This window comes from Camellia sinensis, chromosome 11 (genome assembly GCF_055761805.1).
Source record: "Camellia sinensis isolate YWXY chromosome 11, ASM5576180v1, whole genome shotgun sequence".
NCBI classification, from domain to species: Eukaryota; Viridiplantae; Streptophyta; class Magnoliopsida; order Ericales; family Theaceae; genus Camellia; species Camellia sinensis.
The window spans coordinates 42,495,638-42,510,477 of record NC_138971.1 but is presented as its reverse complement, the minus strand read 5'-3'; the positions used below and the strand labels follow the sequence as shown (position 1 = coordinate 42,510,477).

Genomic DNA, 14,840 nt, shown 5'->3' with positions numbered 1-14,840 from the left:
TTTGATAATGATGAACAAGCTCAACAGATCCTCGATAGGAAGGCATATTTGCTATACAAGGATTGGAGGTACAATCTAAAGCAAGAGTTCCTCGAACTTGAGGAAAAGGGTGTTGATGAACCCTATAGTCATCCACCTAGTGGAGTGAGCTTGGAGGACTGAAAATACCTTATTGATGTTGCTTGGAAAGACGAATCTCACTTGGTAACAAATTAATTAGAAACCCCATTATTGAAATTAATTTATGTGCTAATATGTAAAACTTTTTCAATAATATATGTAAAACTTCTTCACTGAAACTAAGTAAAGCATGGTTTTTTTTTTTCATATTTTTTTAGAAACGCTCTACGGCTGGTAAAGCAAATAGGGGTATGCTCCCCTATAATCATACAAGTGGATCGCGATCATTTCCTATAGCAATGTCACTTATGGTGAGAAGTTAATTTAGTAATGTAATGGATGATTGATTCTTCTTCATTTTGAATATTACCATGTACTAATTCGTCAATGGAATTTTTCCATACGTAACAGGCAAATGAGGATGGAGATATAGATTTTCCCGAATTTTATAAGAAAGCACACAAGTCCAAGAAGATGGGAGATTGGATTGACCCCAAATGTGGTGAGCTACATGTGAGTATTGAATGTTGAAACCAAGTGTGATGCATATCAATTAATAAAGTTGTTTTAAATTCCTTCTCCCATCTTGACTTTATTGTTTTCTTGCCATTACAAGATGATATGGTGAATCTACAACTAACAGCCACCGATGCGGGGTTGCCATTGACCCACGAAGAAATATCAAGGCAAGTGCTTGGGGAAAAAAAAATTACTTGCGTGGATGTGGGGTAGGCCCACAACCCTCTTCCACAGCTTCTAGTGCGGCACGAGCACGTGATAAACATATGGAGTCAATGAGAGCCGAACTAGAGGTTCTTCGTATGCAGCGTCAAAGTGATCACGAGGAGTTGTTGAATGAAAAAGAGGAGCATCAAAGAGATCGAGAAGAGCTATTGAAGGAGAAAGAGGAGCAGCAAAGAGATCGGACGGAGCTATTGAAGGAGAAAGAGGAGCAGCAAAGAGATCGGGAGGAAATTACGAGGGAAAGAGAGCAGCTGATCAAATAAGTCGATGAAGAAAAAAAAGCACGGGAGGCACAAGGTGTACAACTCAATCATCTGAACGACGTGGTGTCACGGCTCACAACCCTCTTGCAAGGTTCAGATGGTCATCCTACTATTCAGTAAACAGAATTTTCTTAACAAGCTACTGCAACTTCTACAAAAAATATGGATCATATTGGCATAGAATTGTTTTCTAAAGTTGGTATGTAAATATTTTTTCGTGATGTGCTTCGAATAGGTTTTGAGGCATAATGTGAGTAGACATTGCAGCAGCCAACTTGGTGTTTTGATACATTACAGAAAGGACCATAATCTGATTTCCATAAGGTAACCAAGTCCAATTGAATGTCATTTCAGATTTAAGAGTAATTGAAGAAACCAAGAGAAAGTAGAATGAATTTTGATTTAGTACAATATAACTAGTATAATATAACTAGTACAAAGGAACACTTGTGGTTGAGGCTGGCCACAACAGATTATCAACCTAATTTGGCCTAGTTACAGGAGCTGATGCAAACATAGTTTTGATCCTTAAAACGTCCACATTTTCCCAATCATAAGCTGCCTTCTAAGTGTGCCATGCATTCTAATCACCTTATCATACAATTTCTTTGGTTCTTGGTTGTTTTCCAAGAGCTTATTGACTCATAAGAAGTATATTCAAACTAGAGAATGAAATCAAGGAAATCGGTTACAATATAGCCATAGGAATAAACAACCAAATTTCATTGAAGTAAGGGAGAAAAATCCATGAATCCTCACCTTGTTGCCTACACTTGCATCCACCTGTACAATTGCAGATGCACCTGTGTTCAGGCTAAAATCAATTAAAAGTGTTCTCCCACATGCTAACCAGGTGGTGGATTGGCTCATATAAAAATGCCATAAACATAGCCGAAAAAAGGCCTTCGAGGGCCGAAAATTGAAAGCAACCCCCGAACCACTGCGAGGATGGCACGGGTAGCTTCCTTGTGTGAAATAGGACCCGTGGGGACAGATGGGACGTAATTAGCGCGTGTACGTTGGGCGTTGGCGTGAAATGCGCCATGAACTTAGCCGAAAAAAGGCCTTTAAGGGCCAAAAATTGAGAGCAGCCCCTGAATCACTGTAAGGATGGCACGGGTAGCTTCGTCATGTCAAATAGGACCTGTGGGGACAGACGGGACGTAATTGGCACGTGTACATTGGGCGTTGGCGTGAAATGCGCCATGAACTTAGTTGAAAAAAGGCCTTCAAGGGCCAAAAAGTAAGTGCAGCCCCCAAACCACTACGGGGATGGCACGGGTAGCTTCCCCGTGTTGAATAGGACCTATGGGGACAGACAGGACATAATTAGCACTTGTACGTTGGGAGTTGGCATGAAAAACGTCATAAACTTAGCCGAAAAAAGGCCTTCGAGTGCCGAAAATTGAGAGCAGCCCCTGAACCACTGCCGGGATGGCATGGGTAGCTTCCTCGTGTCAAATAGGACTTGTGGGGATAGACGGGATGTAATTAGCACATGTACGTTGGGAGTTGGCGTGAAAACGCCATAAACTTAGCCGAAAAGAGGCTTTCGAGGGCCGAAAATTGAGAGCAAGCCCCGAAGCACTATATTGATGGCATGGGTAGCTTCCTCGTGTCAAAGACGACCTGTGGGGACAGACGGGACGTAATTAGCACGTGCACGTTGGGAGTTGGCATGAAAAACACATAAAGCTTATACAAATATATTAAAGCTTATATATTAAAGCTTACAAATATATATATGTTCTATAAGCATCTCTGTATATGTACAGTTATGAATAAAATATATATATGTTTACACATTAGACTAAACTTGACTTGGGGTTTACTTGGAAATTTCTTTGCACTTTCAATACAACTTTCGGCTAAGTTTATGGCAATTACAATTGACATGCTTGCAATTTGTGTTTTGTAGATGGCTATAACTTTTTGTTTACAATGGAACTAATGGTGTAATTTTTGTTGTGTCGATGGCTTTTGGCATTGACATGTGGATCTTCTATTTTTTTGCCCGGAAGATAATTCACACTTATGCAAAGTTGGGAAGTTTTTTGTCGTCCTATACTTTTTATGTGGACTGTGGATGCATCGAACATATAATTTTTGGGGGGGTACAAACTATTTTTGGAGCTTGTATTAATTGCTCTGGTGGTATAGCATCAATGAACCGTGGAATTTGGATGCATCGTACATATAATTTATAGTGGGGTACATAGTATTTTTGGAGCTTGTATTAATGGCTCTAGTATTAATTAATATAGATTACCTTTTGTTGTGGTACATATTACCATAGTAATTTGTACCTTGTCAAATGGTCATTACAATGCATAGTATATAGTAAAAATGTTGTGTATAGAGGACATTGTTTTGGTAACATATTTGGAATGTATGACATTATTTGTAATTGAAATATATATGGTTGGTTCGTACATAAGTTTACATTATTATTTGTAGCTGGAATATATATAGCAGGTGTTCATTTTTGTTTTATGGTTCTAAGTGAAACATGCATTACGGAATAGGTGAAAATATATATAGATTGTATACGTACAAGTTGCGCTGGATACATACAGGTTCGGACAAAATTTAGTAAAATGAAACAAACAAAACAATAATATAAAATGACGCTTTTGGTGACAAATCAATTGGTAACTAAAAAGAAATAAATCTTTTGGTGACTAAATATTTAGTAGCCAAAACGAATTAAAAACAGTTATGGCGACTAAATGTTTAGTAGCTAAAACACAAACGACTTTTGGCGACTAAAACTTTAGTAGCCAAAACAACTTAAAAACAGTTATGGCGACTAAATGTGTAGTAGCTAAAAATCAAAAGACTTTTGGCGACTAAATATTTAGTAGCCAAACAACTCGAAAACATAATAAAACAATTATGGCCGACTAAATTGTTTAGTAGGTAAAATCCAACATATTATTGGCGACCAACGTTTTAGTCGCCAAAACATAATAAAATAACTATAGCCGACTAAACATGTAGTAGCTGAAAGTTGCACAATTGACGACTAAAAATGTCGTCGCCGAAGATATTTCACTTTTGGCGACAAAAACTTTTAGTAGCTAAATATGTGAGTTAAAGGAATTAATGAACCGTTTGGGCGACTAACATTTTAGTCGCTAATGTCACTTATCAGCGACTAAGGCTGTTTTCGTCGCCAATACCTATTAGTTTTGCCTACTAAAAGTTAGTCGGTATTTTGTACTACTAATGGCAACTAAATGTATTTCAGTCGCTAATTCCTTCGGCGACTATGTATCCCGGACAAAGCCAGCGACCAAATTATTTAGTCAGCAATGTGTTTGGGCGACAAAAATCAATACTTTTGGCGACTAATTTTTTAGTCGCCAAAAGTGTATTTTCTTGTAGTGAGTTTCAGGATACTTAAATTTTTAAATGTATTTAAACTATTTTCATCATATAAATTGTAAGTACAAAAAATTAAAAAAAAATCATAAATAAATAAATAAATAATGAGTGTTATTATTAGCACTCCATTAATTATTTTGAAACCCTCAATTTTTAGGGGTTTTTTTTTATTATTACAACAATAATCTCAAATAAAATTAATAAAAATGACATCATTAATTTTGAGACACCCCATCTCACAATTAAACTCACACACCACTACATCATGAATTAGGGTTTATGAGAGTACCCACCTCCATCACCACCTATCCATCTTCCCCAAATCTCACTTTCAAAATTTACTCACCCTCAAAACCTTGAAAACCCTTTGGCGATAATATTTCGGCGATAAAGATAGCAACCATCTGATTACCTACACTTTTCTGGCAATGATAATGAGTGAAAAAATTTCGACAACCACAACTTCATGAGACGAGAGGAGTGCAACAATAAAAGTTCAGAGGAAGTTCATAGCTTTGATGGTGTTCTTAGGTCAGAGAAGATTGACCTTATAAGGGTAAGTTTCTTTAAAAAAATGGCAAAAATAATAAAATTTGTTCGTCATTTTTTTGGGACTGAACTCCCGAACATATGCTCAAAATTCGGGAATACAAGTCTGAATATTGTTTATTTTTCGGGAACCAGTAACCGAACATTTATTATTTGTTTGGAAACCGGTAACCGAGTATTAATCACCGAAGAAAAGGATAAGGCGGAACAGAGAGAGAGAGAGAGAGAGAGAGAGAGAGAGTAGAGGCCGTAATCACACTTAACTCTTCTTCTTCTTCTTCATAAGTTTTGTTAGACTTTTTGGAAGAGAGGTTTTTTAAGGATGGGGGGTGTGCATTCAATTGAATGGGTGGAATGTTTTCACAAAGATAATTTTGGTATTATTTGGGGAGAGAAGAGAAATTTTAAAACTTTCAAAATTTATAAATGAAGATCCAAAATATAATAAATGGGGTGCTAATACCACCGCTCAAAATGATATAAACAACTCATCTAATCTAAGGGGTTGTTTGGAATGACCTAAATAAGTGCATTTTTTATTTTTTTACGAAAAGATATGCAGAAAAGTAGAGAGATGATGTGATGGAAAAAAGATAAAAAGATAAAAAATGTGTACTTATTTAGGATAACCAAACTTGGCCTAATTGTAGCTAACTGATGAAACTGGTTCAAGGTTAGGCGGAAAAACATTCAAGTTGAAAAGTTTCAAGAAAAGCCAACTCATTAAACTGTCAAGGCTGAGTGATTATTGGGTGATTTTATAGTAGTGCTTCATATCATTTATTACTTCGACACTTCTCAAATTATCTTAAAAAGTTCAAACAAAAATTATTAGGTCTTACAGTTTTAATCAATAAATATTAAGTTTGGACATCATGTGCATTTTCCCAACATCACCACATAATTTCTTGGGAAAATTACCCATAGGTCCCATGGGAAACATGTGATCTCCATTTAATCCCATAACTTTTTCACTACACCCAAAAGTCCTTTCCTCTCTCTCTCTGCTTTTTGCTTCCCTTTCTCTCTCGCTTTTTTTTCTACATTTTTCTGTCACCGTGCTTGTCATGGAAGAGGACCACCGGTGATCATGTCTTTCTCCATTGATCGGGGTTCATTGATAACCACCAAGCATTGAAATCAACTCCGACGAAGAAGATGATATATTTTCCGACGAAGAAGATGATATATTTTCCGACGAAGAAGATGAATGGATCTACTTAGATCTGATATAGATCTACTCAGATCTACATCAGATCTGAGTAGATCTACACAGATTTGGTTAGACATTCGTCTTTCCCCTTCGATCTCTTTTTTTTTTTTTTTCACTCTGCTATACACTTCTGTTTTTCTGTTCTAATGGAGAAAATTTTTGAATTCTGAACAAGCAGTTTTCGAGTTTTAGTTACAGGCGGTGAAAACTGTAAAATTTTGCAGTTTCAAATTTTTTTTTTGGTGCTGGAATGAATCATGGTTTAAAACTGTAAAATTTTGCAGTTTTATAACATTCTTTAAAACTGTAAAATTTTACAGTTTCATAACATGTTTTTTAATTTTTTTTTTTTCCGGCAATATTCTAGACATTCCGGTGAGTCTCCGGCGACCGTTAAACGGAAGTCCGACGGTAGTAAGATGTGAACAGTGTCTATAAATTTAAAAAAAAAAAAAAGGATTTTTTGGTAACAATTAAAAATGTGTTGGACTAATTGGTGCAAGTATTTTGTTTTGGGATTAATTGGGTTTTGAACTTGTTACATGGGACTTATCAGTAAGTTCCCCTAATTTCTTTTGTTAGGACATGTAACTCGACAACGTATTTAATGGTCCTTAGACATAGCCAGATGATGTCCTAAACTGTAATTGGCGAAAAAAGTAGAGTTCATAATTTTGTATTAGATCATAAGAAAACAGTAAAACAACATGATATTTAACGATTAATGGATGCATCTCCACAACCTAATAATTTTTTAATAATGCTATAGAAATACCCAAATTTTTATCAAATATTTTGCTTGTGAAATCCAATTCATTTACAATATTTGATAAAAATTTTAGAACCACATTTTTCATAATTTTTCCTATAACTCGCCTGTTGACTGTGTAACTGCATTGATAATGCTTCTCGCTGTCAAGTGTTCTTCTAGCTTATCACGGAAACTTGTCAAATGTAACTTCTTAATTGATCCATGAGTAATTGTTAGATGTAGGTTTAAACAATAGGAAATTAATGAGAGCCCCATTTGGTCCCTTGTCAAGAACTCGTACAGCGTACAGAAATATAGAACTCATATAATTCAGACAAACAGATAACTACTCTCCTGGTTAACACCCTCCACTAATACCTAAGGATATTCAATAATATATAACAGAAAAAATATACCAGAGAATGACGTGATTACATCAAAATTTAGCATTTTATAATAATGTTTATTAACCAAAATGTCATCGAATCACAAAATAATTCCCTCTTTGAAAATTAACAATACCATATACTTAGTCTTTATTGAATAATTATTCGGTAGTCTCACAATATTATGTGATATTACTTGCGTTGTGTTTTAAATGAAGCATGCGTCAAAAAAATTTATGGATGAGACATAATGACTTACCTTTGGTAGATGACTTAATATGTGTTGTTGTTTTTCAGTTGTCGGGAATATCATGTGCTTTGGGAGTATCTTATAATTTTTAGTTCTATTTGCTCCACATAATTTCCCTCCACTCATTAAGTAATTATTTAGTAGTTCTCAAGTATTATGTGACGCTGCTTATGTCGTATTACAAATCAATCATGTAGCGAAAATTTTTATATAGATAAGACATATTGACTTTTGTTAAGTAACTTAACATTGATATTTCTCATTTGTTTAAAATATCATATAGTCAATATCAAGTGTTCCGAGAATATCTAATGATTTTCAGTTCTTATATTTACACTGAAATTCATTACAAAATTGGATACAACCTTCTCAAATGAGTGTAAATTTTTTTTAAAAAAATCACTTCATATAAAAAAAAAAACAAATATATATGATTCTGTAATAAAATTCAGTATAGACTTTTTCAATAATTTTTCTCTCTTGAGCCATATTGGCCCTCTGCGACAACCACTAGGAAACGATATTGCTGATCTCTCAACAATGGGAATCCGGACCCAAGGAATCAAATCAACCAAGTAGGTTCATTTATATATATATATATATATGGACATATCAAAGACTTATAACGGTTCCATTTCCATTATCATTTTTCTGTTTATGAAAGTTGTCATCCCCAACAACCAAATGACAACTTTTCTTAGAGTCTCTCCGTTCCTTCCAATGATCCAAATGTTAACAAAGTCTACAAATACATACAAAAACAAACTATGTACCACCAACTCATGCCGTTGTTCCTTATGCTTTTCATCCCCAAACAAAACCCCCTCTAACTCTTCTCCTTCCCACAAAAGCATATACTCTCTCTCTCTCTCTCTCTCACAAGACAAGTCCATTATCATTTATTTGTGTTTTCAACATGCAAAGAAAGTTCAGGCAAGCCTTCACAGCCATAAAAGAACATGGATGTGTTAGCTATGCAAAAATCGCAACCATCGGAGGCTTCTGCGATCTTGATCATGTAGTTGTCAAAGCAACGTCTCCGAATGACTTACCTCTCCCGGATAGATATGTTCATGAGCTCTTGAAGATCTTCTTGGTCTCTCCATCTTCGTTCCGAGCTTTCTCACTCACCTTCACTCGCCGGTTTAACAAGACTCAGTGCTGGAGAGTTGCTCTTAAGTGTCTGGTTCTTCTTCATCGTTTGCTCCGATCATTACCTGAAAACAGCCCATTTAGAGCTGAGTTACTGTGGACTCGTTCTAATGGGTTGTTGGGTCTGTATCCTTGTAAATTCAAAGACTCATCTTCCTCAGCTTCTGAAGATTTTACTGGGTTTATCAGATCGTATGCTCAGTTACTCGATGAGGCTCTAGATTGCTTATCGATCGATAATAATAGAGCGGATTATTATGAAGACGAAGATGAAGATGAAGATGTTGATGATGAAGAAAAAGAAGTACCTCAGACCTTAGAAGGTAATGTTGGAACTTTTAACTTTATTATAACTCATAATCTTATTTAATAAAATCTGAATTAATGTTTAAAAAAAAAAAAAAAAAAGGTGGAGTGAACACCCATTTGAAAAATAAATGATGATCTCATTGGAATTGTATAGTATGAGAAAACAAATGGTAATATAAAAGTGATCAAACAAAACCTAGTCACAATAATATCAAAGAATACTTAATTAAGAAGAGGGCATACACATTACCATGGTTGAAGCACCCATAAGACTACTAATTTGAAATGCGGAGGTGCTTTGCGTGGGTCGCAGAATTAATTGAGATGCGCGTATGTTGGTCCGGACATCCATCATAAAAAAATAAATAAATGACTACTAATTTGAAGTAAGAAAATTGTTGGTATGTGTTCCATGAGACAATACATGCAACATATTACATAAACGAAGTTTTTCTCATAAAATGTCATCAAAATTTCGCATAAAATAAAAATTTAAGGGCAGTTTATATTCGTACTTCTTATAGTTTTTTTTTTTTTTTGTCAATTTGATTATTATAATTTTAATTGCACTAAATTTGCCCTTGAATTTTTTACATGATGCCAATTTAATCTAATTGATAACAATCTTTTAGAAATTGGATTGAAAAATCAAAGCGTAAAATAGTTCATTCACTTTTGATGTAAACCCTAAATTTCCCACAGGCAAAATGAAAGAAGTGGGTAGACTGCTGGAGCTCCTGCCACAGCTCCAAAGCCTGATAGACCGAGTCATTGACTGCCGGCCAACCGGGGCAGCTTCCCGGAGCTTCCTCGTCCAATCGGCAATGAAACACATAATCCGAGACAGCTTTGTGTGTTACACAAGTTTCCGGCAAGACGTGATGGTCGTGCTTGACGATCTCATCCAGATGCCCTACCGGAGCGGTGTAGCCGCCTTTGGTATCTACAAAAAAGCCTCGGTCCAAGCCATCCAGCTCTCCGAATTCTACGATTGGTGCAAGTCCATGGGGCTCTGTGGATCTTATGAGTACCCTTTCATTGATCGAATTCCTCAAATTCAAGTCCAAGCCCTCGAAAATTTTCTCAACGGAATGTGGCAGTTGACAGAGTCTTCTTCGTCAACTGCTTCGCCATTGACGTCTGCCTTGGAGGGGTCTCCGCTATCGAGTTTTACAGAAGATGAGAGTGAAAAACAAGAGGTTGTTGAGGATGAAGATAAGTTATTAGCAAAGAAAGTGGAAGGAGGTGAAGAAATGGAGCCATTGATTCAGTTTGATCATGAAGTTACCAATAATACTAATAATGATACTAGTTGGGATTGGGAGGCACTTCTTGAAGCTTCCATTAGTCCTTCAACAGGTTTAGTTCCTAGAAACAACTTTTTCTTCAACCCTAATGGTCATGACTATGTATACGGACACAGGCATAGCTGTGACTATGGATACGAATACGAACACAGACATGGATATGGACAAGTGCATGGGCATAATTTGGGAAATGGACAGTGTGAACAAACAAATGGATGGCAGACGCAGATATACAATCCATATGCTCTAAATCCTTTCTATCAACAACATAACATTTCTCACCACTATGGATCATTTGCAACCAATCCGACGTACCCGTGGGGGCTTTGAGCATGGTTTTAATTAATGGGATCCGTATCAATATTGACAATGCAATCATATATCAGGTAATAACAACAAGTATCGGTTGATATATAGCTCAGTATCAAAATTTGAAAGTTTAAAATCCCAATACGTATCAGACAATGGAGGGGGTTCAAAGTTGGACTGATATGTTGTCTCAGACAATGGCTTAATTTTTTCTGGTGGAACAAACATTAATTTATGGTGTCCTACTTCAATAATTATTCTTGTTGGGGTGTGTATTTAGGGTTTAGCTTTGTTTAATTAGTCATTAGATTTGTACTATTGATGAGATGTTATATAACCCAAAGCTTTTACTTATTTTTTTTTTTTTTTTTTTGTTCTTTCTTTCTTTATTCTTTGTTACTAAGTCAAGAGATCTTTATTCTATCTATAACATAGTGAAATAGAGATTATTCACATTGTCTACTTTGAAGGCAAGTGTTATTATTGATACAGAAGTGTATTGGTACTTAAATTTGTTTGATGCATTAGTTTTCCTCATCTTTTGTCCGTTAATTCTGCTTAACACTAAAACCAAATTCAAAAATAAACTCCAAATACACATGAATGAATAGGATTTTATATAGGCCTTGTTCATGACTATTTAACTTTTTGATTATTTTAACTTGGCTAAAAAAATTATATTTGGAAAATTGATGGACTTTTTTTTGTATGTGACCTTGAAGATTATAAAATAAAAAGTGAAATGATTATGAGTTGAATGTGACATTTTGTTTTATTGACTATTTTAGCCTATTTTATTTTTTAATGAACTATTTTAACCCAACTATCTTCCCAAACAAGGCCATAATTTATTTTTATTGGGCTCACTTTGAAAAATATTATGCATCTATATAAATTTAGTGTTTGTCTAATTTCTGTATTCCTATTTGATCAATGGGGTGATATTATTGAAGAGTACAAACTACAGTCCAACAATACTTTGCAAATCAGAAAGATTGATATCTTACGAATTTTGAACGAATATGAGGGGGGTCTAGGTTTTCAATGAGTCCTTTTAAGGATGAGTATAACATGTAAAAGCTTCATACTACATTTATTAATTTACATAATTAACACTTCATTCAAAAAGCTTTCAAAATTAGGCAATTATTCAATAATCTCATTGTCTACATGATATTTTAAATTAGAGTCAGTTGCATAAAATTTTACAGCTGGCAGATGTAGACTCACATTTGCAAAGTATTTTATATTATTTTTTTCAACAAGAATATTGGCAATTTGTACCGTGATTGTAACAAATGGCATTTAATTAAAAATATGTTACATAACAAATGACACTTGCTTAGATATATATATTCAATCACATGCTACTGACAAACAATTATAATCAGTAGTGTCATTCCCATTCTAAATATAGCTTTTTGCAATGTTCTATCCACAGCAGAAACAAATAGGAATAGCATAGTTTCACTGACCCTAAATTTCTGTCATCAATGTCGCAAAACACTTCCAAGGATCATTAAAAATCTTATGGTACAATAATTTCAAAAAATGTTTTAATGAATCGGAAGACAGAATGAGAATATAGGATTTCCATGCTGAAACAATCTTACAAGCACATCAACAACTTTACATGCTACAGAAACAGATAAATAAAACAAAATCAGCTAACAAGAAGATACTTCTCATCTTGAAAGTGGAAATGTATTTCATAACTTGATTCATGAGTCAGAGTACTTGGCATGCCTGCGTTTCCAAGTTAAAGTATGACCAAGGTGGGACACTCAAGAATGTCGTTTCTCCAACATTTAGATGAATAAACACTATTCCTATTCAACCCTAATTAATGGGTTGAGGCTATAGCGGTAGAATTGCGGCTACTTTTGGTTGTCAGGTCTTTTACCAGAAATTTCTTCAAGCTGTTCCAGAAATTTCTGATGATTACACAACTTATCCAAGGCAGCAAGGGCATTCCAATAAAGTTCACCAATAGTAGCATTGTGAAGAGAACGATTGAAGTAGTCTCATCACCAAGTGGCTCAGGAAGCGGAGAAGCCAATTCAATAGTATAGGGTTTAAGGCATTCCGATAGAGTTCACTAATGCTGTGTTTGGTTGGAAGATTTGGGGAGAGATTTGGCAAGAGAAAGGGAAAAGGTGTGTGAAACTAGGTGAAATGTAAGTATATTTTATTTACATTTCACCTAACTTTTCCTTTTCCCTTTCCAAATCCCTCCTTAAATCCTCCGACCAAACACAATGTAATAGTAGCATTGTGAAGAGAAAGATTGAAGTAGTCTCATTCCCAATTGGTTCAAGAAGCGGAGAAGCCACTTCAATAGGTTTTTCCTGAACGATTCTGTTCGAATTTGATGTGAATTTCATACAAAAATCAGACACCCGTTACAATGCACGAATCACCGACCACTCAAATTTTAATCCTTAATATTATACATCAGGCCAAAAATCATGTAAAATAACTTGCTCAGTTAATTGCCCTATGAATGTAGTAATACCAATTGGAAATCCATTATTTGCTTGTTCATGAAACACAACAGCAAATAAATGGAAGAAGCGTCTGGTAAAACAACGAATGCATTTCACAATCCAGCCAGCAGTTGATGAGAAAGTCTTCTTCAACCTCCGTGTTCTAACATCACTTCCGGTGCCGCCTCTTTGGTTCGGCTCTCTGCCTCTTCTCATCATCCCAATCTCTGTCATATGTCCTAAACCATAGTAGTTAAGGAATAACTTCTGATATGTAATGGCAATTACCAGTGAAACAAAACAAATCTGGCCAACACAAATGCCACGTACAAAAAATATCATTTGGTGACAAATATCATTTTTCTTCAATAAAAGACGAACTAAGAAACATCAAGACTTCTAAGGTGGCATGCCGACGCTCATCAAACAATTTCCAACCGCATCTCCTACTTCTAAAATTTTTCTAGACTCGAAGAACACATGTTTCTATTGCTTAGACACATGAAATAAAAGAACTTGAAATCAAATGATAAAAAAAATAAATTAATAATGATAAATTTATACATATGCTACTCGTCTATACTTAATAAATTATTATATTTTAAATAAATATCCATGACATAATAATTACTTATCCTTATATATGTCATATCATAAAAATATAAAACTTTATATTTTGCACGTCCCCCACGTATCATGTCCTACATATTTTGATAATTTCTGTGTGAACATGTCTATGTTGTGTCACATGTCCATATCTGTGAATCAACGTGTTCAGACCAACATGCATGCATGAATAGAAGAATATTCAAGGATACGGTTCAGTATCACGGCGAGTCATCTTGCTGGTTGCTTCTTTGCCATGAATCCTCAGGCCCGGTTCCTCCAAGTAACCCGGACGCTGAACCATGGTCCCCTTCCTGTCAGCCCTGTCTCTTCCATCATATGGCTGTGACATACCAATATTTACAGGAGGAGGTGGTGGGGCTGCAGGTGAATACTCACCAGCCTCGGGCAGATGCTCCCTTTTGAGTTTTCGTCTTTTAGACACATTTGCATCCATATCCTCCTTCAAAGGGTTTGTTTTCTCCCTCTCCCTTTCCCTCTCTTTCTCCTCCACCTACATGCAGCAGTAAGAAAATATAAGCAACAAACTTTGGACGAATATTTTAATATTACATTAGCAAGAGCCCCAACAAAGGTCAAAGTTAATAAGAGTATCCGCCCAAAAGCAACAGTAACCTGTTCAGAATCAAATATCATAGCAGTGTAAACCAGATTTACTTTGTAATAAGCTGTATAGAAACAATTTGAATAAGAAAAGTTAATATTCCATTCCATCAATCAATGACTAATAAATGAACGGGCAAAACACATTTTACCCCTATGGTTAAAATATAGCCAAAAAGTCCCCATGTGGCTCTAGACTGAAGTGTCACCGTTAGTTTTTCTATCTAAACTAATGAAAGGTGTGTCACACATACGATTTTGTAGAGGGGGCTTGGTTTTCTGAAAAAATAAAGTGAAATTAATACAAAAAGAAAATTTTAACCCCATCTTCTCCAAACCTAAAATTAGATTAAGATGTTAATTAAAAAATAAATAATAAAAAAA

General features: G+C 35.2%; 2 protein-coding genes across 3 annotated transcripts in view; one reads left to right on the top strand and one right to left on the bottom strand.

Annotated features, from left to right (window-relative positions):
* The first annotated feature begins 8,579 nt into the window (after positions 1-8,579).
* On the top strand, positions 8,580-10,998 carry LOC114255808 (putative clathrin assembly protein At1g03050). Its single transcript, XM_028195357.2, has 2 exons — positions 8,580-9,138; positions 9,827-10,998. The coding sequence occupies exons 1-2, from the start codon at positions 8,580-8,582 to the stop codon at positions 10,759-10,761; spliced, it is 1,494 nt and encodes a 497-aa protein (XP_028051158.2). The 3' UTR covers positions 10,762-10,998.
* Positions 10,999-13,082: 2,084 nt separating this feature from the next.
* Positions 13,083-14,840, bottom strand: part of THO2 — a 44,075-nt gene continuing 42,317 nt past the window's right edge. For both annotated transcript variants that reach the window (XM_028195355.2, XM_028195356.2), the window contains 2 exons: positions 14,045-14,346; positions 13,083-13,465 (listed from right to left, as the gene is read on the bottom strand). In XM_028195355.2, the coding sequence (XP_028051156.2) occupies positions 13,396-13,465; positions 14,045-14,346 (372 nt within the window). In that variant the 3' untranslated portion in view covers positions 13,083-13,395. The remainder of the gene's footprint in view (positions 13,466-14,044; positions 14,347-14,840) is intronic.

What these genes read in the sequence shown, in the direction of transcription:
- LOC114255808 (XM_028195357.2), top strand. Translation starts at nt 8,580, where the DNA reads ATGCAAAGAAAGTTCAGGCAAGCCTTCACAGCCATAAAAGAACATGGA. An exon ending in AGTACCTCAGACCTTAGAAG is followed by an intron (nt 9,139 to 9,826) that starts GTAATGTTGGAA and finishes AATTTCCCACAG; the next exon opens with GCAAAATGAAAGAAGTGGGT.